This window comes from Sander lucioperca, chromosome 1, assembly GCF_008315115.2.
Source record: "Sander lucioperca isolate FBNREF2018 chromosome 1, SLUC_FBN_1.2, whole genome shotgun sequence".
Taxonomy (NCBI): domain Eukaryota; kingdom Metazoa; phylum Chordata; class Actinopteri; order Perciformes; family Percidae; genus Sander; species Sander lucioperca.
Window position 1 is genome coordinate 25,247,942 of NC_050173.1, and position 23,337 is coordinate 25,271,278.

The following is a 23,337-nucleotide window of genomic DNA, read 5'->3' on the forward strand; positions in this document are numbered from 1 at the left end:
TTGTTTTAGTCGTGCAACAGCCAACTCAGATTGGACAGATAGTCTAGCTAGCTGTCTGGATTTACCCTGCAGAGATCTGAGGAGCAGTTAACCATAGTCCTCATAAATCCACCGGAGTTTAAAATTCCAACACAAAGAAAGCGGAAGGTAACGGATATCCGGCCGAAAAGAAGCACATACGGCGGAATTTCCGGCGGCAATGGAACAATCCTGGAAGTGGAAGGTTGTGTATATAGACTACAATGCAGGTTACAGTTCAAAAGATGCAAAGTACTTGCAAAAAATACAAATTTTATAACATGCATTATTATAGAAGACCGGTGTTACTTGTCATCTATGTATAATTTATTAATGATCAGTCGTTTTCCAGTACTGAATTCCTATTTAGCAGAAGTGAATAGCTGAATTATACTATATTTAATCTGTTATTTATATATCCGATGCACCACAGGTTGCTGACAAGCTGCTGTATTAGTGCTCTCATCATGGTGATAGCTGTTAGTGAATTGAACTTTGCATAATTAAAGTTTGAAAATTACACTGACGTGAATCAACCACCCTGATACATGCAGGCACTCATATTGAGTCCAAAACAAAAGTTGATTTGGGATTTGATTTTAATATATGAATATGAATTTACCAGATATTTTTTTTGGCTGCGCTGTGTTGGTATTTTTTCTGCCATACAGTCCCACCACTGCTGAGAAAACAGATTGTCACAGGATCTTATCCAAACTAGTTAAGTAAACCCAGTAAACTTTTGGCTTTGGTCCTGTGTAGACACAATCACTGGTAAACTGAGCTGTTATGGTTTACCCTTATTAAGGTTGAACTAAACTCATTCCAGTGGAGGAAACATGGGCTGCATCATTACTCAGTATTCACAATTGATTAGTTACTGCCTTACCAAAGTTTAAAAGTTTGACTGCCTCAAAGAAAACTGAAATAAAACTTATTTTAAGGTGTCACAAAAATCTGATAAAAACATGAGAAATTATGTGAGGAAAATGCCCTTTTCAGTCAAATTTAATGCATCATAACACAGTAAAAAAAAGAAAGAAATACACATAAAAAAAAAGTGAATACACATACATTTTGATAAATAACGCCCATGTGTTTTTTTTGTTTTCCCAGGATAATCCAGCGAACCATCAGGGCTGCAGTGGAGCAGCACTTCTTTGATCTGAAAACCTCCATCGGCCAAGACCTCAGCAACTATGACAGCCAGGGGTGAGATTGCATACACACACATACAGTACATAGACAATCATGAAAACCAATTACACTTCAAGTATAAGAACATATTCACACTGATGTTCTGTACAGCTATGCCAAAACTGTGCAGACTGTGCAACTGTTTTTTATTTTTTATTTTCTATATGCCACCTTTCGTTGAATTATTTTAGGGAACCCAACACGTCAAACCCCTTTTTCTGGGTTTCCTTTGCATGTCTTTTTTTTAAACTTATTTTGTCGTAGATGTAACACTGTTTTTTTTTTTTACATGTGCTAAATAAATCAAATCAAAAAAATCTAATCCAAACAACCTGTTTTGTTCTGCTTCTTTCCCTCCATGCACCTGTTGGTAGAAACATGCGTTACACAGATTCCTCAAGGGTTGGAAGTGGCATCGGATGACTTTAAAGAACCATATTTGCCGTAGTGAACATTATGTACAAACGCACGAAGCCAGACAGATGGTTCAGGTTACCAGTAAATATGTTGACAGCTATGATGTTAATTAGCAAACTCTACATTGATGGGAGCAGCTGTTCAGTGGTCAGTCACCTCTGAGACAAAACAACATGTCCGGTAGTTTTGCACTGCATACTGAAATAGGCAGCTTAATGTTCCCATGCACTTCCACCATAAAGGCACAGTGTCAGTGTTATTTTAAGTTACTATTTTATTAAGATTTGTATTTGTTGTTTTCAAGGGTGAATCCCAATGAGCCTGCAGACCAGGGTTGCCATGGAGACAAGGAGCAACAAACTGACCCTGAGGACAGTCCCTGCAACACAGAAGGGGAGACCCCACTCACGCAGACCGAGAAGCACATACAACACAGCCAGGAAGACACACAGGTCTGTGGGAAACATACACACAACCAAATGCATACCACACATATACTTTACATCTGCACATGCTCAAACACACAATATCAATGTTTTAGGTCGCATATCCAATACACATCCGACAAGCAGCACAGAATCATCCATGTCTCACACCCACACACACACACACACAAAGTGGAGATTTCCCTCAAAAATGTTCACAGACAATGCACAGATCCTGACCAGTTGCTGTGTGGGCTGGCAGCATATTTCCCATAGCTAACCTCCTTCCTGTCTCAGTCTGTCCATTCATTCCAAGGCTGAATGTTTTGTTTTTTTTAACCTCAAGGCTGAATGTTTGATATAATCAGCACAGTCCATCTTTGTTCTGATTTGGTTGCTACAAAAACTGGAATTCTGCTGGGGTAGCCAGCAGAGACGAAAACAAACACGTTTTACAAATGTACACACAGATTAATGAATATGCTGAGACATAGAGGCAGTGTTTTTGTTCTTACTAACTAGTCACGAGGGAATGACTCGAGGCTGAAATATACTTGAAAAGTGCTGCTCAGTATCCAGTGAGTTTCTGCATCGTCCACAATGATATCCACCTTTTACACCCTCTGTATGCCATGCTAGGTTTAAGAATGGATGTAGCTTCAAGTGCACCCAAACTCTTGATTCCACATTGTTCACATTTTGGTGAGAAAAAAATACGACCAAAATTAGGATCAAATTTTCAAATCACAGTTACATACAGAGAATGTGTCTTACTTTCAGTGAGAGTCACATAGTGTTTTAGTGAGCCATGTCACAGTGGAAATCAAATCCCCTCAATGCTACTACCTTCCCTTAAACTGCCCTTTAGCGTCAGAGCTTTTGTCCCAAGAACCATTTTAGTGTCCAGACGGCAGAGATGACATCATGGCAGTGAGATGTGTCCTGGGACTATTGAGAAACCTGTCACCTCTTGTCAAAGAATGACAGCAACACCTGTGTGCCAAACTGCAAAACACACACACACATACACACCATTTACTCTCTTTACGTAACAGTTATAATACCAGTGGGATATGTGCTTCATGTACAACAGGTTTACACAATGAGTCATCATACTGCTCCTCACTACATCTCTGAGTTGTTCCACAGATTCATGTGATAGCCACCACAACTTTTCTTTTCTGACAAACGCAACACAGTCCGTTGTGGATATTTAGAGCCTTAAATCAATGATGCTGCAGTTTAAGTGATAACGATTACAATGAAACCTAAAAGTTCTGGGTTGTGAGTTATAAAGGTTAGAAGTTGTGATGGTAAAAGCCCCTTCGCCTTCACTTTGGGATTTTTTTTTTAGTTAGCACAAAAACAGCGTGTTCCCGAATGCTCAAAGGAAGTGAAACATGATGATGTGTGTAGTTTCTAAGAGTAGGGATTCACCTGTTTATGTCCGATTTCTTTTTGTTTCTATTCATACCCAATAATGTATCTTGCTCTGCTCAACTAGTTTTGTTTAAGTCTCTGATTTCCATTCATAAAAACAATCAAATTAATCTGCTGTTGCTTTCTCCCAGGATTCATTGAACACTGGTGCTACCCTTGAGGAGAGCTCGGGAATGGACCTGGATGCAGAGGCTGTCAGAGATGCTGAGAACAACATCAACACTGCCAGGTGAGCTAGGTGGATTGTCAGTTTGCCTTTATTAAGTTCAGTTTCACCTTACATCAAGAATATACAGTACAAGCACAGTTATCAGAGTGAGAATGAATTATCAAGACCAGAATTTCAAGACATCAATGAAAATTTTAGGCATTATTTGGACGAGGTAGATATATGTGTGTGCTATATTTAGTCTATTGCCTCGTGAATCTTAGTGATGTAGAGAGACTTCCTTCTTCCCCAGAGAGAAATTCATTTTCTTTAACACATGCAGGAATGTCAACATGCTGTCTCAGCCGCAGCTCATTTTTACACTAAAACAGACCTTTATTATCCCTGTCTCTCTCTCACTCATAACACATATTAACTAACACTGCAAGCTCATGTAGTTTTACACATCATATTGTATCATGCCTTCAGCTTGTGATTGTTAAAGCAACACCAAATATTCTTTTGTTTCCAAAATCGTTTCAGTGGTTCATCAACTCGTAACAGGGTGAACAGCACTTCTGCATTCGCTTTGCGACCCTCTATCGGCTATAACCGCACTATGCAAGTTTGCCAGATCGGGTAGCGGATCTGTAGTTCGAATGACAGCGGTAATGGACAATTCCGCTTCCAACCTGTAGGGGGACCAAAGAGGAAAAGTGCTTTGGTGTTGCTTTAACAAGCACAGTTAATGCACTGTGGTTGATGTGTCACTTGGTATTTAGTTGTAAAAATGGTTCAGGTCAGCAATGATTAAATGCTGTTTCACATTTATTCAGGAAAAATGGGTAAAGTTAATCAGCAGAATAAAACGATCAATGGACACGGCATTGATTTTATTTGTAACAAATGTGAGATTTTCCAACAATAAATCATTTATGGTGTGGAAAGGCTTTTAGTTGTGTGACTTTTCCTCAGCTGTTGTTCAGATATGCCGCAGACACCAACAGTGTCTCAGGAAGACTCCAAATAAGGGTGAAGGATTATGACTAAATACTTTGGGATCTCCAAATTATCATCACTAAATTGTTCTGGCGAGAGTGCGTCCAAAAATGGTTTGGATTTTGCTCAAAGCCAAAGATTTCTCAGGTCCGTGAGGTGACTTAGTTTGCTTTTAACAGTGTTTGCACATAAAGACTGGTCAGGCAATATATTTAGTTACATAGCTATAACCAAAAAATGCTGTTCTAGATTTCTGAGCAAAAATATATAAAAGTTATGTCCCCTAAGAATTACAATTTGGGGAAATATTTGTTGAGTATTTTGTTCACTTTACTTTTAGTCATAGTTATTGTTTCAAATTTGTCTGTTTTCAGTCTGGACGATCAATCCTGTGACATCATGGAGCAGACTCAGACTGACACCATAAGCTGTGTAAGTAGCAATAAAATGGAATATATGAGAATAATGGTTTCTGTGTTGATTTTATTTCGAAGGAGCCTTTTTAATTAAATTGAATTACAAGCACAGAAGAGTCATTTTTGGATCTATTAAAAAACATTTGCCAAATTATTACTTCAAGTTTATGTTACAGTATCTGTCTCACTGCTGTATTTTCCTTCTTTTGTTTGCTTTTAATTAATTTCTTTCTTTTATCTTTTGTACCTTTATCTTCAATTATTTTATTTATTTTTCCATTCCATCCCTGATTTACTTTTTTTAATCTCTCTTTCTCTTCCTCCAGGATTCAAGTTCATGCCGCTGTGATCAGAACGCCAACACCACCAAGACCAACATGAACCACCTGTCGCCATGCCAACCAAACTCTGGCCACAACCCCCACCTCCAACTCTTCCCTGACAACCAATGGGAAGGTAGGAGATATAATGTCAATATAATGTCATTGTAATAGAGAAGGAAACGGCACAGTAAAACAGACGCTTTCAATGGTTTTCTATATTGATGTTCTTTATTTATACATCTAGAAAACACTCCATCCAAGCGAAATGTCATTTATATACATTAATGTTGTTGTCTTTAAAAGCTCTCAAATTTAAAAGTCCGTAGTATATTTAATCTAAAAAAAAGGGCACCATAAAATGTAATATATTTGTTTTTAGTGAAAAACTCCATTGACTGAATGAATGTTGAAGAGAGAAGTTGTTATGAATGATTGACCTCACTGCTCCTCGTCTCCACTGTCTCTCTTCCTGTCCCTCCTCCTCCTCCTTCTTTTTCTTCTCTCCGTCCTCCTTCTTGTCCTCCTTCAATCCAAACAGCGTCACCCCCCTCACATCTCCACCTCCCTCCCATAGATTTCTCATGCATGCATCTGCAAAAAGAAGGCCAAGGTAAGTTGTTTCATATCTACCCGCCCATCCACCAGCCTACCTGTCTAGTCTTTCATCCTTTCCTGTTGCCGCTTTGGACACAGTACAGAAAACTTTATTAATATATTCTCACATCTTAAAATGTGCTTTTGTAATACTGATTATAAATAAATCCCTGCATGTGAAACACTCTTCTAACACAGTTGGGGAACTCTTTTTCTTGCTCTCATCTTTGCTCTTCCCTCTTGCAACAGGATTATTGGATGGATGGATGGATGGATCAGGACACTTATTCCTGACTACCTGGTATTAAAATCCGATCTGAGTGATCCGATCACAAGTGGACAGCTTTAATTACGTGTGTTCCCACCTGGCAGTAGAATGTGCCCTCCAAATGCGTCTTGAGTGACCACTTGTGATCGGATCTGACTTCTTCGCTCTATATACGCAAATAAAACATGTGACGTGCGACTTAAGTATAGGAATGTCTGAAGTAATATCTTACAATGTTGTGGGAGCTGTGTTTATAGACCTAAAAAGGCCTTTGACACCGTGAACCACAATATACTCTTGAATAAACTCACCACCTTCAACTTCTCTGAACATCCTATTGGTTGGTTTGCATCATATCTGGAGCATAGAGAGCAACATGTTAAAATAAAAACTCTCAATGCCACTACAATCCACAATGGGTATCCCACAGGGCTCCATCTTGGGGCCTCTGCTCTTTAGTTTATATATAAACGATTTACCAACATGCTGTCAGTCAGCTAACTGTCAGATGTATGCTGACGATACAGTGATTTATGCATCAGCTAGGACACCAAGTGCAGTAGCAGAGACCCTGGCCAAGGAAATGGTGGGTATATCCCAGTGGCTTAAAGATAACCATCTGATGCTAAACATCAAAAAGACTATCTATGTGCTTCTCTATAAGAGGGAAAGCCAAGTGTACTATCAAAATAGACCAAGAGGCCATAGAGGAAGTTGAGGAATTTAAATTTCTAGGTATTACTCTGGATTCCCAACTCAAATTCAATAAACACATTAACAAACTCTGTAAGACTGTCCGGACAAACCTGAACTGTTTTAGAATGATGAGGCATTACATACCTGTTAAGGCAGCTTTATTGTTTTTCCATGCCATGATACTCTCTCACTTATCCTACTGTGTTACTGTATGGGGCCAAGCTTCCCAGACAACAGTCAAACCCATCATATCATTATACAAACAGGCACTGAAAATAATGGATCGGAAACCAACAATGTGGCACCACTGTTTGTTAGTACAGAAATACAAGCTTTTAAATTTTGATAGCTTTATTAAGTTTTCTTTTCTTAAACTGACTTTCAAATGCGCAAATAATCTAGCTCCAGCCGTACTCTGTCCTTTTGTGACAAAAACAAATGCAAGGAGAGTGGCCACTAGGGGAGTAGTGGGTGGCAACTGCATAGCAGAGGGGCGCAAAACTACTTTCGGCCAGTCATGTTTTTCAGTGATAGAGACCCATTTTTGGAATAATTTACCAACAGAAATAAAAACACAAACTGAACTGAAAACATTTTATAGAATGGTGAAATACTGGCTGAAAGAAAACCAAACATGTAACCACTGAGTCAGCTGTGTTGTAGTAATGTATTGTCTGTGGATGCATGGCTGTTTGTATATGGCTGCCAAGGTTATGGTTAGGGTATAGGTGAGTGAGTGTGAGCGTCCGGGTGCTTGGGGTGTGTGTTGTTGCATGATGTGCTGTTCTGTTTAATGTGGTCACGACTCTGTGAAATGTTGATGTAATATATTAGTATACAATGTATTTGCTGCATGATTGTGTAAAAGGGTTGACCAGGGACTGGGGTTGCAAATTAGCCAATTGGCTAGAAACCTTTTATGCAACACATCTACACATATTGTTATGGCTTTGACTATGATAATTATGTATGTAATAATGTGCACTGCATTGTCCCTGACAAATAAACTAATAATTTAAAAAAAATAATAATAATATTTGTGAATTCAGCAACGCTTTATGAAACAAAAAATACTGGCTGCTGCCTTTTCCAGGCAACTGTGGGGCACAGAGCTCCGATAACTGGGGATATACAAACACACCCACACATCACCAACATTATGACAATAACATCTAAAACACACAATTCACTCTCAGTGGTTTCTATGACATGAAAACTTTGAATGAGTATGTAGTTCCATTCACAGTTTAGTAGGTGATCCTTAATGTGGCCCAGGACACATACGCATACTCACTGCTATAAGATTGTGGCCATATGTGACCCAGACCATCTCCGAATGTGGTCTGAGTGATCGGATCTCAATGCGCCCTGGGTGCATTCGCACCTGTACTTAGAGCTGTCCACTTGTGATCACATCACGCAAATTTTAATACCAGGTGAAAATGGGGTTTCTGCTCCTCTGTTTCCCGCCACTGTCTCGTTATCGTCACAACCCTTCCTTCACCCTCTCCTTTCCCCTTTTTTCCCCTTGACTCAGCTCATTACCATAGCGCTGACAGTCAAGACACCGTTAATCAGGCAAAGAGTGACTCAGCAGGGTACCAAAGAATATAAATTAATTTGTTGTTAAATGTATCTGCTAAACAGCTCTCAGGTGTTTTTTGTGTGCGTCTTATTGATATATATATATATATACCTCTTAATTATTAAATTTGTCTTTTCTGTCCCTCCTTTACTGACTTCTGTTAACTTGCTCTGACTCTCTCCTCTCTTTGTTTCTGTCCTCTCTCCAGACCCCGTCCCCGCTTTCAAATCTTGGCAGGACGACAGCGAGAGCGGAGAGGCGCAGCTCTCCCCACTGGCTAGCCGCATGCTTCCTCTCCCCCTGCTCCCCCTGGAGGAGGACGGTGAGGAGGACGAGGAGGAGGGAGGGCAGGAAGCCTCCCCCTCCTCTTCCCGCTCACACCCTCACCTCCTGGCACGACGCTTTCTTGATTTCGGAGCGCACGGTGCCCAGCGATTCCTCCAGCAGGACCCGGACGCCATCTCACCAACCAAAGCCCAGAGGTACTATCAGGCACGGACATCCAGCTGCAGCTTACTCACTAGCATTGCTAGTAGATTGTGTTTGTGGGTTTAAACTGTATGTATTTTTGGCAGTTTATTCATCTTCATGTATCCTCTGTCATTCCAGGCCGCGGCGAGCATCAGTTGGCTCCAAAGAGGCGATGAGAGGAGGAGATTCAATGACCCACCAACTCACCAAGAAGCTTCAGCACCTGAAAAAGAAAATCAAGCAGTTTGAAGAGCAATTTGAGAAGGAGAGAAACTATAAGGTACAAATTACTATGTATGTATGTATATATACTGTATATATAATTAATTTTTATATATATATATATATATATATATATATATATATATATATATATATATATATATATATACTGTATATATAATTGATTTATTTATATATATATATATAAACCCTATCCATCCAAAAATCCTGCACACTGTCAATCACTCTAAGACATTTCAGTCCCTACACCTCCATCCTCCTGCTCCTCCTCCCTCCTTTAACTCACTCTGACGCCTCTCGGTCTTCTTTCCCCATCCCTTTCCTCCTCATTTCATATATGAACTTTATCTGATGAAGGTCAGAGGACCTAAACGTTAAAAATAAAGTGCAAGATTATTATTATTTTTTATTTATTTTTATTTTTTTTTTTAAACCATGTTTTTTATTCAAGAAAGATAAAACAATACAGATCAAACCATATGGTTACAGTGTCTTGATTTCTGTTTTTTTGATTGAAAAACGATCCCATGGTTGACAGAGGAAGCAGTTCGCACTTCGTGTAAAGCTCATGTCAGGCATCAGACAATGCAACTGTGTGTATTGGGCAGAGCTGTTAGGGCCTTATATTATCTGGGGGGAGAGTGTTAAGCCTCTCAAAGTACAACAACAACGGATCCCATATCTTATGGAATGTATCTGTTGATCCTCTAGAGAAATACTTAATTTTTTCTAACTTCAGAAATAGCATCAGGTCGTTAAGCCAGACTGACGCATACAGCGGTTTAGGAGATTTCCACTCCAATACTATCCTTCTACGAGCCAACAGGGAGGCAAAAGCAAACGCGTTTCTCTTATTAGTGGTTATTAAGACCTCACTTACTAATATACCAAAAATGGCCATTTCTGCATTCGGCCTCACATTCGTGTCAAATGCTTCATTTAAAGTTTTGCAAACAGTTGACCAAAAATCTCTTAACTTTGGACAAGTCCAAAACATATGAGCCATGTCGGCTGAAGTAGAATTACAGCGGTCACACCTGTCATCAATGTCTGGGTATATCTTGGATAGTTTTGATTTGGTATAATAAATTCGGTGAAAGACTTTAAACTGTATCAAGTTAAGGCGGGCACAAGAGGATGTAGCATTAACTCTACTCTGAGCGCAGTCCCAGGCTGCAAGATTATTTTTAAGATTGTAAGTCTCTGTATGTAAAAACATCAGCCAAGTGCTTAAATTAGTGTTGTAAATTCCACAGTGTTGTCATGACCTTTTCAGTGAAGCTTTGCTCTGTCCTCTCTCTCCTCCTCATCTCTACGCAGCCCTCTCATGGAGACAGGGCAGCTAATCCCAAAGTCCTCAAATGGATGACCGACCTCACAAAGATCCGCAGGCAGATCAAAGGTAGAACCACTCGCTCTTTTTCGTGTGTGTGTGTGTGTGTGTGTGTGTGTGTGTGTGTGTGTGTGTGTCATCCTGGTCCATGCTGCACAGCTTGACCCTTCCCACTTCTTACCTTTGACCTTTGTAACATCGCATGTATGCTGGTCTAACACACACACACACACAGACATGCACATGCCGGGGGTTGACGTGGCTCACACATGCGTGGCTCCCACCCTTCAGTGTGCTGGTGCGTCCTTGTGAAACCACATTCATTACCTCTGCACTGAATTCAGTAAGGTGAAACGGTGAATAAGACTTTAACTTATACATAAATAGAATGCATAATTTTGCAAATATCAAAGAATCTTGATTAAAAAAAAAAAGCAGAAGTTTTTGTCCTTTGATAAACTAGTGTTCCTTGAAACACAGGTATTAGAATGCAAAATGTGACATATCTGTGTATAGAAATAGTTTTCTTCATGTTGACGTGTCTCTTGTGCAGCGTTTCACCAAACTGAACAAACCCCATGACACTCGTCCACCTTCTCAATGTGAGGTGACGGCTCTCCTTGTCGGAGAACGCAGTGGCCGAACCATTTCTCTCTCTGTTTCAAATCAAAATTGAAGACGACAATAACGCGAGCACCCGCTCTCCACTTTCCTCCCTCCTCCTATCGCCCAACCTACCGATTGATTGATTGATTGACTGATCGGCCAACCAGGACGCCAGCACCACCTTTTACCCAGAAGCACGCTGAGGCACCAGGCTTTGCTCCATTCATACAGACGCCACCATGCTCCCTCCTTCCCTTCCTCCTTCTCCTCCTCCTCTATCTGCTCACCTCCCCATCACACACTCACCCCCCTGCTCCACCCCTACTCAGGCCTGAGCTCTAGACCGTATCACCTCAGTAAGTACCAACCCCTCAGTAAGTAGACATTACATACATTACTGACAGTCACAATGAGGCGGCATTGTGAGAGCATATTGCTTCTTTGTTTTGGTGTATTTCCTTTTGAAACCGCATGTTGGGACAAGACATTTTAACTAAAGGTATCTATCAAATGTATGTAGTAAAGTAAAAGTGAGGAAGAGAAGGGCAGGTTTTTTTTAATTACAATTTTATTTTATAAATGGGGTTTTATTGATAAACAAATGTATGTTTAGGCGTTGACTATTTGCTGGGTTAAAAAAATATCTGTTTTTATTTTATTGTGACTAAAACTGTACTTTAAAACGTTATACTGCAGGCATTATTTCATTGTAATCGCATAAGGGGAAAGTGCTGTGGGCACAAAAAATATACATGTTCTGTTATTAATCTTTAAATAACACCAGAACATTTTATGTAGTGTTTAGAATGTTTTTACGATGAAAGAACACCGCAATTTAAGTACTATTGTGTTTTTTGCAAACCATAGTTTTGTATGCTTTTGCAGAGGGCGAGTTGATTTACTCGAATATGATCATTTCAGAGTAACGTGATGCTTTGTCCTGAGATAATATCCAGCAGGCAGCTGTACGTCTCGGTCTGTAACCATCAGACTGTCTCTGGGGCCTTTAAATGTAATTTTTAATGTTTTTAGAGTCAAACGCTGTAAGAGAAATGTTCAGGAAACAGTGTTTGCTTGGTGTGTTCGGGTTTTGACTGGGTGCCCTGTTCTTGTTTGGGGTGTGTGTGTGTCTTGTCTAAGCATGTTTGTCTTTCTCCTCATACTGTGACTGGCTGACTATTACCACCGCAGCTGTCAGACTCATGCATGTCTGATCTTCCAGTGAAAGATGTTTAATGTGCTGTCTGAAGGCTTAAGATTTTCTCTTTCTGTAACCACTTTTCTTGTCCTGGTTCCTTCTTCTGTACTTTACCCTCTCTATCTCCTCTCCTTTTGTGTCCTTCCTTCATCTCATTTATTCATCACTGTATTCCTCCTTCCCCAGATGCCAAACACCGTGCAGAGAGTGAGCTTGGCCCCCAGACTCGTCCTCGGAGCAACACCTTACCCAAGAGCTTCGGCTCCACGCTGGACCAAGGCGCTTGCGATGCAGCAGGAGAGGTGAAGGGTCAGCGTCCCACCATAGAGGAAACACTGGAGATTATCCAGTGCAGGGTCAAAGGGAAGAGGCAGGAGGACGGCTGGCCCGATGACATCAAGGTTAGCAGATCAGGGACTGGATAAATTACTCTTGTTGATTAGCCACTGGATTCATTAAAACAATAACAATGTATTTTTGCCCTGCAACGGTGAACAGGACAAGCATTTTAGAGAATGGAAAGATAGATGGAGGGATTTTTTGGGGAGAAACAAGTGACCGATTTTGCCTGGCATTTAGTAATCATTCCTTGCTTCAAAGACCAGACAAAACATGTATTATCTATCCTTTTGGGGGTAATTGAGGTTATGGAAACAAGCTACAACTTAATACAAAACATTTATAATAATTACTAGAAATTTGAATAATGCAAATACACATCATATAGGCATACTTAGGAGCCCATTTCCAAGAAATGTATGAATGAAAATACTGAGACAACAAATGTATTTGTTAGATTATCATATACAGGATCAAACTTGGACTTTTGGCATAAAACAATAAAAATGTACACATTACAATAAGAATGACTGTTTTTAGCAGTTTACTTGGTTGTATTGCATAAGATGTCATATTGTCATCCCACTGATGCACACACAGGGACCTTGGCAGGTCACAGCAGTACAACATTAGTACATGCCATTTGCACAGGGTGTCACGATCAAAAGTGGTTATATCACTTTTACATTTTACATGAACTGTGTCTGTCTCTGTAGAAGATGACCAAGGAGCAGTTGTCCTGTGAGAAGACGGTCCTTCAGAAGAACCTGCTGCACTATGAGGGCCTGCATGGTCGACCAGTAAGTTACCAGAATATCCTAAATCCTGTGAAGCTGCGTTAAAACACCTGCTTACCCTTGTTTTAACCTGTTTCTCTTTTTCTCTCAGGTGACCAGAGAGGAGCGTCTGGTGGTGAAGCCTCTCTACGACCGCTACAGATTGGTCAAACAGATGCTCACCAGAGTCAGCATCACACCTGTCACAGTACGTACACACAATTGCAACATTACATCTATCCCAGTATGTTAGCAACATGCTCATTAAAGTACGTAAATGCGTTATTATAAAAGTCCGTACAAAAAACATCACAATAATTATTATATCTTGTTCTTTTATTATTAGGTACATCTAGCTAAAAGTACTCCAGTCTAATACAACAATATTTTAGCAAGGTGCACTTGTACATTTGCAAATGCAACAGTCAAACAATATAAGTATACATAAAATACTAACTAAAATTGCGATTTTTTTTTTTTTTCCTTCTTTAACAAAAACAAAAGTTGAATAATACGCTATTAGAGACAATATATCATTAGACATTTTTAAAAACCAATTGTTTTCAACAACAAAAAATGCACATCACGTCAGTCAGTCAGTCTGACATTAATTTAATTTGTAAAAATTACATAACATGGATTTTCTGCTTTTGGCCAATTTAAGAAAACATCGCAAAATAATCACAATACATGCGTGAAATATTTTTTTTCCAGCCCTAATATTAAACTAGTGCACACACACAAACTTCTCCTGCATTAACTACTCTCTTTCCTCCCCAGGTGTCCCCCTCCAGTAAGAGGCGAACTCAGACCCTCCAGCCAATCATTGAGGGGGAAACCGCTCATTTCTGGGAGGAGATCAAAGAGGAGGAGGACGACGAGCGGAAAGAAAGAGAAGGAGGAGAAGAAGATGAGAAGGAGGAGGAGAGGGAGGAGGAGGAAGAAGAAGAGGAGGATGAGGAGGAGGGAGAGAGCAGCGGTGGGGAGATGCAGAGCTCTGATGTCATCATGGCCGTCGACTTTGTGACGTCTTCTGATGGATCAATGAGCAGCCAGAAGCAACCCGACCGGCAGAGCGATTGTCCAATGAGAGTCAAAATGGAGGAGGGTTCGGGGAAGCTGGCGCTGGACCTGCGGCTGTCCAGCTCCAACGCCTCGTCCATGTAATAACACACACACACACTTTATGTACATCCTCTTAACACCTGCGTTACAATAATATAAAAACATTACACCAAATAAAATATAAGGCTCTGTGTTTGAAATGATGGATTATCCAGTTTGGGCAGTGTTGTATGTTTTAAGTTAAGTTGTACGGTTTTTTTTTAACTATATTAATGAATTATCAACCCTTAATTATTCAAATATCTGATCTTACTTTGCCGACTTTGCAGACACAAGCAGGAATAATGTGAGACAGAAAGAAAAGAGTCTGTAATCTGGCTGTAAACGTGTCACAGATCTCATAGCCCTCTCTCTCTCTCTCTCTCTCACACACACACACACACACACATACCTCAGGTTTGCACACCCAGGTCTCTTACCATGATTTCAACAGCTGATCCCTAATGCCACCACAGCTCACTTCCTGCTCACAGTGACATCACCTCCTTACTTCCTTTTCTCTCTGGACCCAATTCTTAATTTATGGGTCAAGATTCAAACGATGGTTGTTTTGTCATTTTTGAGAACGAATGTGATTTAAAAGAATCTTAGGTCTGCGAGCCCCAAGACTTGATTCTTACATTCTCGCTGGGATTTAACTTAACTGTAAAACATGGCAACTCATGGCAGCATGCGTAACTACGTTCCCATGTATCTCATCATCCTCCAGGCCAGAGCTGCTGGAACAGCTGTGGAAGGCCAGAGCAGAGAAGAAGAAGCTGAGGAAGACCATCCGAGAGTTTGAGGAAGATTTTTATCAGCATAATGGAAGGTAGGGGGAAGACACAATCGCTCACACGCAAACACAAACAAAATCCAGACTGTCAGCATAATGAATTCAATGTTATTCGTCTCCTGAAAATATATATAATCTGGATATGTTGTTTTAACCGTTCTTTATCCAAGAAAGTAGACTGAAATCCTCCGTGAAATCCAGTAATGTTTTTTTTATAGCAGGGTCCCTGCGGGTCCTTAAAAAGTCTTGAAACGTCTTAAATAAAATTTTCGATTTTTAAGGTCTGAAAATGTCTTGAAATCTGGAATTTACGATAAGGAGGTCTTAAATTTCATGTGGGGGACTCGTCATCTGTTTGTTTGTTTTTTCAACCGCAACTTGACCAGCGCACCATCTGGGGGCAGCACTTTGATCTATGTGGGTACCAACTGCATAATTTCATGGGTGACTGACGAGTAGGTGATTGATGAATGCCTTGCGTTGATGGTTAGCCACCACAGCATTTTAGTTGAAGCGAAATCGCAAGCATGGGCAAATGTTTGTTTAATGACAATTGGTTGGAGGACGGAAAGTATCGGGGGTGGCTGAAGAAAACAGCCAGTAATCATGAAGCGAAGTGTGCTTTATGTAAAAAGACGATACAGCTGGGGACAATGGGCCACATAGCGCTTGATTCACACATGAAAGCAGAGAACACAAGCATTATGTGTCGTCGCAGGCAAGTAGTTATATGCCCTTAAGTATCTTCTCACCTTCTCCTGTTGAACCTAGCACTTCGACCTCTCAGCCTTCCACAAGGCCGTTCACTTCATCAAGCTATGCCTTCGGTAGCTTTGCAAATGTAGCTACACTTAAGGCCGAAATACTGTGGGTATTTAAACCGTAAGCCGCCACCACTCGTACACCTCAAATGAGGACATCCACCTAGAGGGGCCAGAATTTAGAAATTACCTGAAGTACCTTAAAGGCTGATAGTTTATACATACACAGTCAACCATGTCAGGGTTGTAAGGCGAATCAACACTTTGTATAAAAGTTGTCGTGTCCCTGTGACCTCCCTGTGTCTTGAGCGTGGCTCTGGTGAGCTGTGCCGCGCTATGTTTCGCCACACCATTCTGTGTTGTCACGCTGAACATTTTCCTTCTTTCTTTTTTTGTCGTGGTAAAGTCTTAAATTTTCCTTTTAGAGGACTTAAAAAAGGTCTTAAAAGTCATTAAATCTGCTGTTAAAAATGTGCAGATACCCTGTATAGGCAATGTTATCCAGTCTGATGTACAAGTTGCACGAAACAGATTTTAATCCACGCTGGGTCAAAATAACGACAGTAATTCTCCAATAATTGAAATATTGGAGATAATGACTATGACAGGTTATGATTAGGTTATAGGTTATATTATGGTGCCTTAAATCCCTGCTGTAACATGGCAAGAAAGCTGTCAGACTACATGTTCAAACAATTCTGTCTTACGGACAGTTACAGTTCTGGTATCAGAAATGTCGACTGCTGTAGTCGAAAGCATCACAGAGAATGGCGGAGAGCTAGGCGAGACAAAGCCGAAATCATTCTGACAGGCTTGTCCTTCAGTCGGTTCTTTCGCTATGAGACACTATGTAGGCTGAATGGCAATACCCAATGCCCATTTTCCTGTTGTGCTTTGGCCATTTATTATTCAGCTATTGTGTAGTCTGACCCCAGCCGTAATACTGTCTGAAGAGAACTGATAAATGTTCAGTAAAACGGCCTTGGAAGTAAGCATGTGTCATTTAGAGGACTTATTCTGCTCTGTCTCCCTCCTCTGCCATAGAAATGTTCAGAAGGAGGACCGGGTTCCGATGCTGGAGGAGTACAGGGAGTACAAGAGGATCAAGGCCAAACTCCGCCTGCTGGAAGTTCTTATCAGCAAACAGGATTCCTCCAAATCCATCTAGACCTGCCCTCCTCAGACACCAGCTGTCACCGCACACAACAGCTCTCACCAGTGCTGCGAGGACATCCTGCCCAGGATGTCCCATCAGTCTGTCAGACATCATGACACCTGGGGAAGGTTTAACAAACACCTCACATTACTGCCCAGGAAGTGGAGACTCAGACTTCATGACCTCCACTTGGTGTGCTGCATTTGTGTCATGGAGAAAACAGCATTAGAGTGACTTGCTGGTTCAGAGTTACAGTACCATATGTCATAATTTAGTTACAGGCCTTCACCAGTGCAGGGACATTTCCAGTTTGAGGGACTTAACCTTCATTTTAACTGAAGAAACCAAAGTAAAGTTATGGTTCTTGGGTCTGAGTTTCTGGTAGTACTTTCCAATGCCGTAGAAACTATTCAACTAGCACCGACTGGTCAAACACGATCCTCGTGGCTGCAGCTGTGTGGGGATTTCTCTGTGACCAGTACAAAAATGTAATTAGTAAGCAATAAATTAAAAGAACATGATGACTTTGTTGTCTCATGGCGTATAAACACTACATCTCAACTGGTTTTTAATACTTAATCGCTCTTATTTGCCAAATCTTTGTGGCGAAAAAGTAAATAACTTTTAGCTGCTTTTTTTAGTTGCTGAAAAAAAGCCCCATTAGTGAGCGATATGCATTGAAGCATTGAAAAAATCTTTGAGCAAATTTTAAGCATTTTTGATCACAAAATCAGTTAAATCATTACATTTGTTTGATAAATATATGATTATCAATATGTGACTACAGATATTTATTTGTTTGGTTTTCAAAATTCAGTAATGTGAACACATTGGGTTCTTTTGCCAAAACTCTGAGTTTAATTGTCCACTTTATAGATGACATAAAAGGTGCATTTTTACAGCGATTTCTTTTTTTCCCATGACATGAATGCAGCACCACTACCGGTTAAAGTTAAAATCACTCCCGTCAGCCACGACTGCATTTCATCTAAAACACGGCTGAAACATGGGAAAAAAGGAATCATTGTCTTCATCACCAACTTGACTCAAGACGTTGCACTCGTCTATTGTGTTTCATTTCCTCTTCTGAAAGAGAAAAAGACATTCTGACTTTTTAATTTCAGGAAACTTTCTTTTCTCGATCTTTTTGTTCTTTGTGTTTTTTTTCCTTCATGCTGAGGAATCTTATCGGACAGCTCAAGGACTGGCATTTTAGACGCTCTTCACTCAAGACACTTGTTCTTTCTTTGGGACGTCCCACTGTGTGAAAATTCCCTCTTTTGCCTCTCTTCATGGAGTCACAGTTTCTCAAAGCAGTCTCCTTGGCGCGAGGCAATCGGTTATTTTATTCTGTCACCAATACTCTGTTTAACGTCCTGGAAGCTTCACACCTTCTGACTGATTTTAAAATTCATTCACAAGTTTAAAAACACGTTTGTGAGTGTATTCTTGTTATAAAAAAAAAAAAAGTGTATACATACATGTTGGTGAGACACTGCTGTTGACGTTTTTTTCTTGAATGAAAAAGAATATGTGTTGTATTCTGAGGAAAAATGAAAAAAAAAAATGTATTAACTCCCAGTGTGACCTTGGAGCTGTTTGTGAAAGACTGATATTCCTTTTCATTTATTTCCATTCTTTAGCATTTTCTTTGTTTGTTTTTTTTTCTATTTTGGCAATATTTGTCAGTAAGATGTACACAAGGTTGGCAACTCTGAACTACGTTTCCCTCTTGGACGAAAAGACGTTGCTTTTAAGTGGTCCCAAAGCGCAAGCGAGTTTTGAAGTCATGTGTTTGGGATTTTAATATTTCTGACGGCACTTAAAGGCAGCATTAGACTGAAGATGCTCATAGCAAACAGTCCTATGCAGATTAGGAGATTTTAGGATGTAGATGGATATGGTTGTTGAAAATTCTTCACTGGTTGTGTGACTTTTTTTCTTTGTTTTTCACTTGTCTCTTCACTTGTTCAGTTTGCTGCATGGAGGTGTGGCAGGTCCTAAGGGATTAATGGGTGATACATGCTGAGGAGAGGAGCCAGTATCTGGTCCACGTTGCTGCAGTTTCTTTGAAACCAAAACCATGTTGGCTACAGGAAGTGGCAGTATGACCAAGTTTGGTATCAGCGCAGTTAGATGGAGAGTTTTCCTGAATAGCAGCAGTCAGCAGTTGCTGTGCAGCTGATGTGACTGTTACTGAGTAACTGATTTATCTCTGGTGGTCCTCTGGTTGAAGTTTTCTTGTAGCTGTATTGTATCGATGAGGTGCCAAAACTGCCAGTTCTGATTTGAATCACAGAGAAGCAACTCAACCAACGTCTTGTGGTTAACTGATCTTTTTCCCCAACTGGTGGGTCAGTGCTAAGGCTCTAAATAGCACTCTAGCATGATGGCCACAATGCTGAGGGAGGGAAGAAGCTTCATTCCTTGGCTATGTTTCTCTTTGGTTGAAATCTGCAGTCCCATTGAAGTTTAATTTCCTGCTGGCAGGTCAAATGAGGACAGGAGAGGAGAAAAAAGGAGGTTGAGGTTTAATGCATGCCAACGAGCTTGTCCTCGTTTTTCTTCTTCGTAGAGGCCATGTTGTCATGTATCAGACAGAAGTCAAGATGTCACAGTGCGATTTGAAAAGCGGAACGAAGAAATTTCCAACTGTCGCTGAACTTAAGCTCTAGCTGGTGAGTGAGTAAATGATCAGAACCTCCCCGGCTCGTTACTTGTGAGATGTTTAAGGCCGATAAGACAAAGTAGTGCTTTTCTTTGCTGAATCATTTACCTGCCAGAATCAAAGTTGACTGCAGTCTTTTGTCGGTTTGAAAACAAAGTTTTGAATGAGTCAAGAGTTTTGTGTTTGTGAGTGCTAAGAGGGAGGGTGCGCTGTGTTTATCAGGACGGTAAAGTTTGTAGGGTTGATGTAAAAAGATGTTATTTGCACAGCATTCACAGAATGCAGCCCTGTGTTTTTTTCATTTGTTAGTTCTAAAAATGACGCACTACTTCTATACAAATATAAATATGTACTGTACATAAAAAAAATAAAAAAAAATTCCGAAGGAATGAATGTCAGAAATGTTTAAATTATTTAAAACATTATGTTTGGCCCCCTTTGGTTCATTATATTTGTGACGCCCTGAGAATGTGTTTGTTTATTATTATAAATATTGCTATTACTATCATAACCATTATTTTGTGTGATAATGACAATAATAATCCTTTTGTATTTACTCACAAACTGTAAAACCAGCTGTAGAAGTTAGTCTGGCACTGTGTGGCTAATCAAACATGAACCTGCTCTGTTTCCTGATTTATTTTTGTCGCTCTGTGTAATATAAGCTAATATAGAAGCAGTACTGTAGTGAGCTTGCATGGCAAAAGAGAACATAATAGTATGAATAACATGATGCATTGTTTATATTATTTGTGCCATGAAGAAGCAGCAATAATAAAAGTTTGCGTGGAGGTTTTACAGTTTCGGGTCATGGGTTATTTTGTGTGGGATCGACTTTTTGTGAATATTTGTGGTACAATATTATTTAATGTTTTTAGTCTAATTGTTTTCACTCCAACGCACATATTGTCACACACACTCTGCTTACACTGTATTTTTACCACTGTTGTCAGCATAATGTTTATCTTGGCGCTGCTGAAAAACCAAAATAAGAATAAAATTTGAAGGTGAACAGGGATTGAAAAGCCAGTGACAGATGTGTCGTATCTGAAAACATGAAGAAATGATCAGTTTTTATGGTCAAAACAGCAACAGACAAGATATATTTTAACAAGTCTGCAAAGTGATTTGAGTCAAGCGAGTCTTTAAATCTTTAAAATTTAAAGGAGAAATAGTCATGTTGCTTACAGATGTGATCAGGAAGGTTAGAAATCAGATACTTCATGACATTTCTTTGACCAGAGAGGTTTCTTGCTTCTTTCAGGTCATCTACATGTGATGCTGTGTTTTATCACATCAATATATTGTATGTGCATATGTATCTATAAATGTTTTCTTACTTTGTGAATGCTTTTATTCAGTTTTTTCTTCATTAACAAAAACGATGAGAAAATACATTGGTAAACATTTACACATGAAAAATAAAATTTACAAGCTTGCCACATCAGTTCTCTCCCTTCTTGAGTCAAATAAAGTAAACTGTTAAGAGAGACTATATTCTCTGCCGACCTCCCCTGTGTATTTAAAAGTTAGATAAGTAATGTATGTAGGGATGTATAAAAATTAACCAAATTAAATCTGACAACTCAAACAACTGAGCACTCATTTTTTTAAAGATATATTATGGCCAAATTTGTTTTTTAAAAAATTGCAGAAGAATATTTGCATAATATACTACAGTATAGTCTGGATCAAGGACAGTGGATGTCCCTCACCTTCCGCTCTCTGTGTGTTGCCGTTCTCAAACTCTGTTCCCTTCGGAAAACAAGAACAAACTACAGCAAGCTAAACGCTGAAAATGGCAAGTTTTGAAGAAAATGTGGATCGTACAACAAGGCAGGCCGGCCTGGTTATTTCGGGGGATGATTCTAAAGATTTACAAAGAATATGATTAAAGCATTTACTAACTGGGACGTTTTTGGATGAATTGGTGGGGATTGAGAGCAAATTACGTTTAACCATGTATCCAGCTAATTTAAATAGATCATGTTACTGTATTGTGTGAACAGTTAACTTCAGTTAATATTGTATGTGGTGTTTTCTTTTGCGGGTTGCAAATGTTACACCAAAACAAGTTCCATCCTGAGACCATTTTGCAGAGCCACCGTCTCTGCCCTGGCGATTAGCACCGGCCAAGACGATTGTGATTGGTTTAGAGAAATGCAAACAACCCAGTGTTTTTTAATGTATGTGTGTGCTGTGGAAATAGGTCTGGCAATGCAAGTGCAAGTGTACAATATGACTTTTTATGACATACTATACTATGACGCTTTATGACATACTATATTATGACGCTTTATGACATACTATACTATGACGCTTTATGACATACTATACTATGACGTTTTATGACAAACTATGCTATGACATTTGTATGACATCCTATACTATGACTTTTCTATGACATTTGTATGACATCCTATACTATGACTTTTCTATGACATTTTATGACATACTATACTATGACTTTTTCTGATATTTTATGGCATACTATAGTATGAGATAAAAAAGAGAAAGTTCTCTGCGCTTCTGCAGACCACAACAATCCGGTGCAACCAAGGCTGGACAAAAAAACGGTATAAAGTGACAAAAAATAGCCGGTGCAATACAGATGAGTCCAGGACTCTGATGAAGATGTAACTCTACATCGAAACATTAGTCACTGTTTTGCACCTTAAGTAATAAAACTATCAAGTAATGAGACATCTCTGTTGCACCGGCTATTTTTTGTCACTTTATACTATAGTATGAATTTTTTGACTTTTTATGACATACTATACTATGACTTTTTTATGATATAATATACTATTACTTTTTATGATATTTTATGACATACTATATTATGACTTTCTATGACATACTATAGTATGACAATTTATGACATACTATACTATAACTTTTTATGACATACTATACTATAACTTTTTATGACATACTATACTATGACTTTTTGTGACATTTTATGACATACTATACTATGACGTTTTATATTTTATGACATACTATACTATGACATTTTTATGACATATACTATGACTGTATGAGATTTTATGACATACTATACTATGACTTTTTATGATATTTCATGGCATACTTTACTATTACTTTGTTTTTTACTTTTTATGACATACTCTATAATGACATTTTATGACATACTTTACTATGCTTTTTTATGACATTATATTATGACTTTTGTGACATTCTATGGCATCTATGACGTTTTATGACATATACTATGCCTTTTTATGACATACTATACTATGACTTTTTATTATATTTTATGACATGCTATTCAATGACATTTTATGAAATACTATACTATGACTTTTTATTTTTATATTTTATGACATACTATACTAG

At 39.2% G+C, this 23,337-nt stretch overlaps 1 protein-coding gene across 6 annotated transcripts in view; it reads left to right on the forward strand.

The window, feature by feature from the left end:
• fam13b (family with sequence similarity 13 member B) overlaps positions 1 to 21,416 on the forward strand; it is an 84,295-nt gene extending 62,879 nt beyond the window's left edge. For 4 of the 6 annotated variants that reach the window (XM_031302773.2, XM_031302772.2, XM_031302776.2 and 1 more), the window contains 16 exons: positions 1,135 to 1,230; positions 1,937 to 2,084; positions 3,629 to 3,726; positions 5,019 to 5,076; positions 5,387 to 5,516; positions 5,922 to 5,993; positions 8,735 to 9,008; positions 9,136 to 9,277; positions 10,561 to 10,642; positions 11,347 to 11,535; positions 12,564 to 12,778; positions 13,433 to 13,516; positions 13,605 to 13,700; positions 14,273 to 14,655; positions 15,327 to 15,428; positions 17,198 to 21,416. In XM_031302773.2, coding sequence (XP_031158633.1) covers positions 1,135 to 1,230; positions 1,937 to 2,084; positions 3,629 to 3,726; positions 5,019 to 5,076; positions 5,387 to 5,516; positions 5,922 to 5,993; positions 8,735 to 9,008; positions 9,136 to 9,277; positions 10,561 to 10,642; positions 11,347 to 11,535; positions 12,564 to 12,778; positions 13,433 to 13,516; positions 13,605 to 13,700; positions 14,273 to 14,655; positions 15,327 to 15,428; positions 17,198 to 17,321 — 2,293 coding nt within the window. In that variant the 3' untranslated portion in view covers positions 17,322 to 21,416. The remainder of the gene's footprint in view (positions 1 to 1,134; positions 1,231 to 1,936; positions 2,085 to 3,628; positions 3,727 to 5,018; positions 5,077 to 5,386; positions 5,517 to 5,921; positions 5,994 to 8,734; positions 9,009 to 9,135; positions 9,278 to 10,560; positions 10,643 to 11,346; positions 11,536 to 12,563; positions 12,779 to 13,432; positions 13,517 to 13,604; positions 13,701 to 14,272; positions 14,656 to 15,326; positions 15,429 to 17,197) is intronic. The other 2 variants (XM_031302778.2, XM_031302777.2) reach the window with 2 other exon arrangements.
• Positions 21,417 to 23,337: the final 1,921 nt, after the last annotated feature.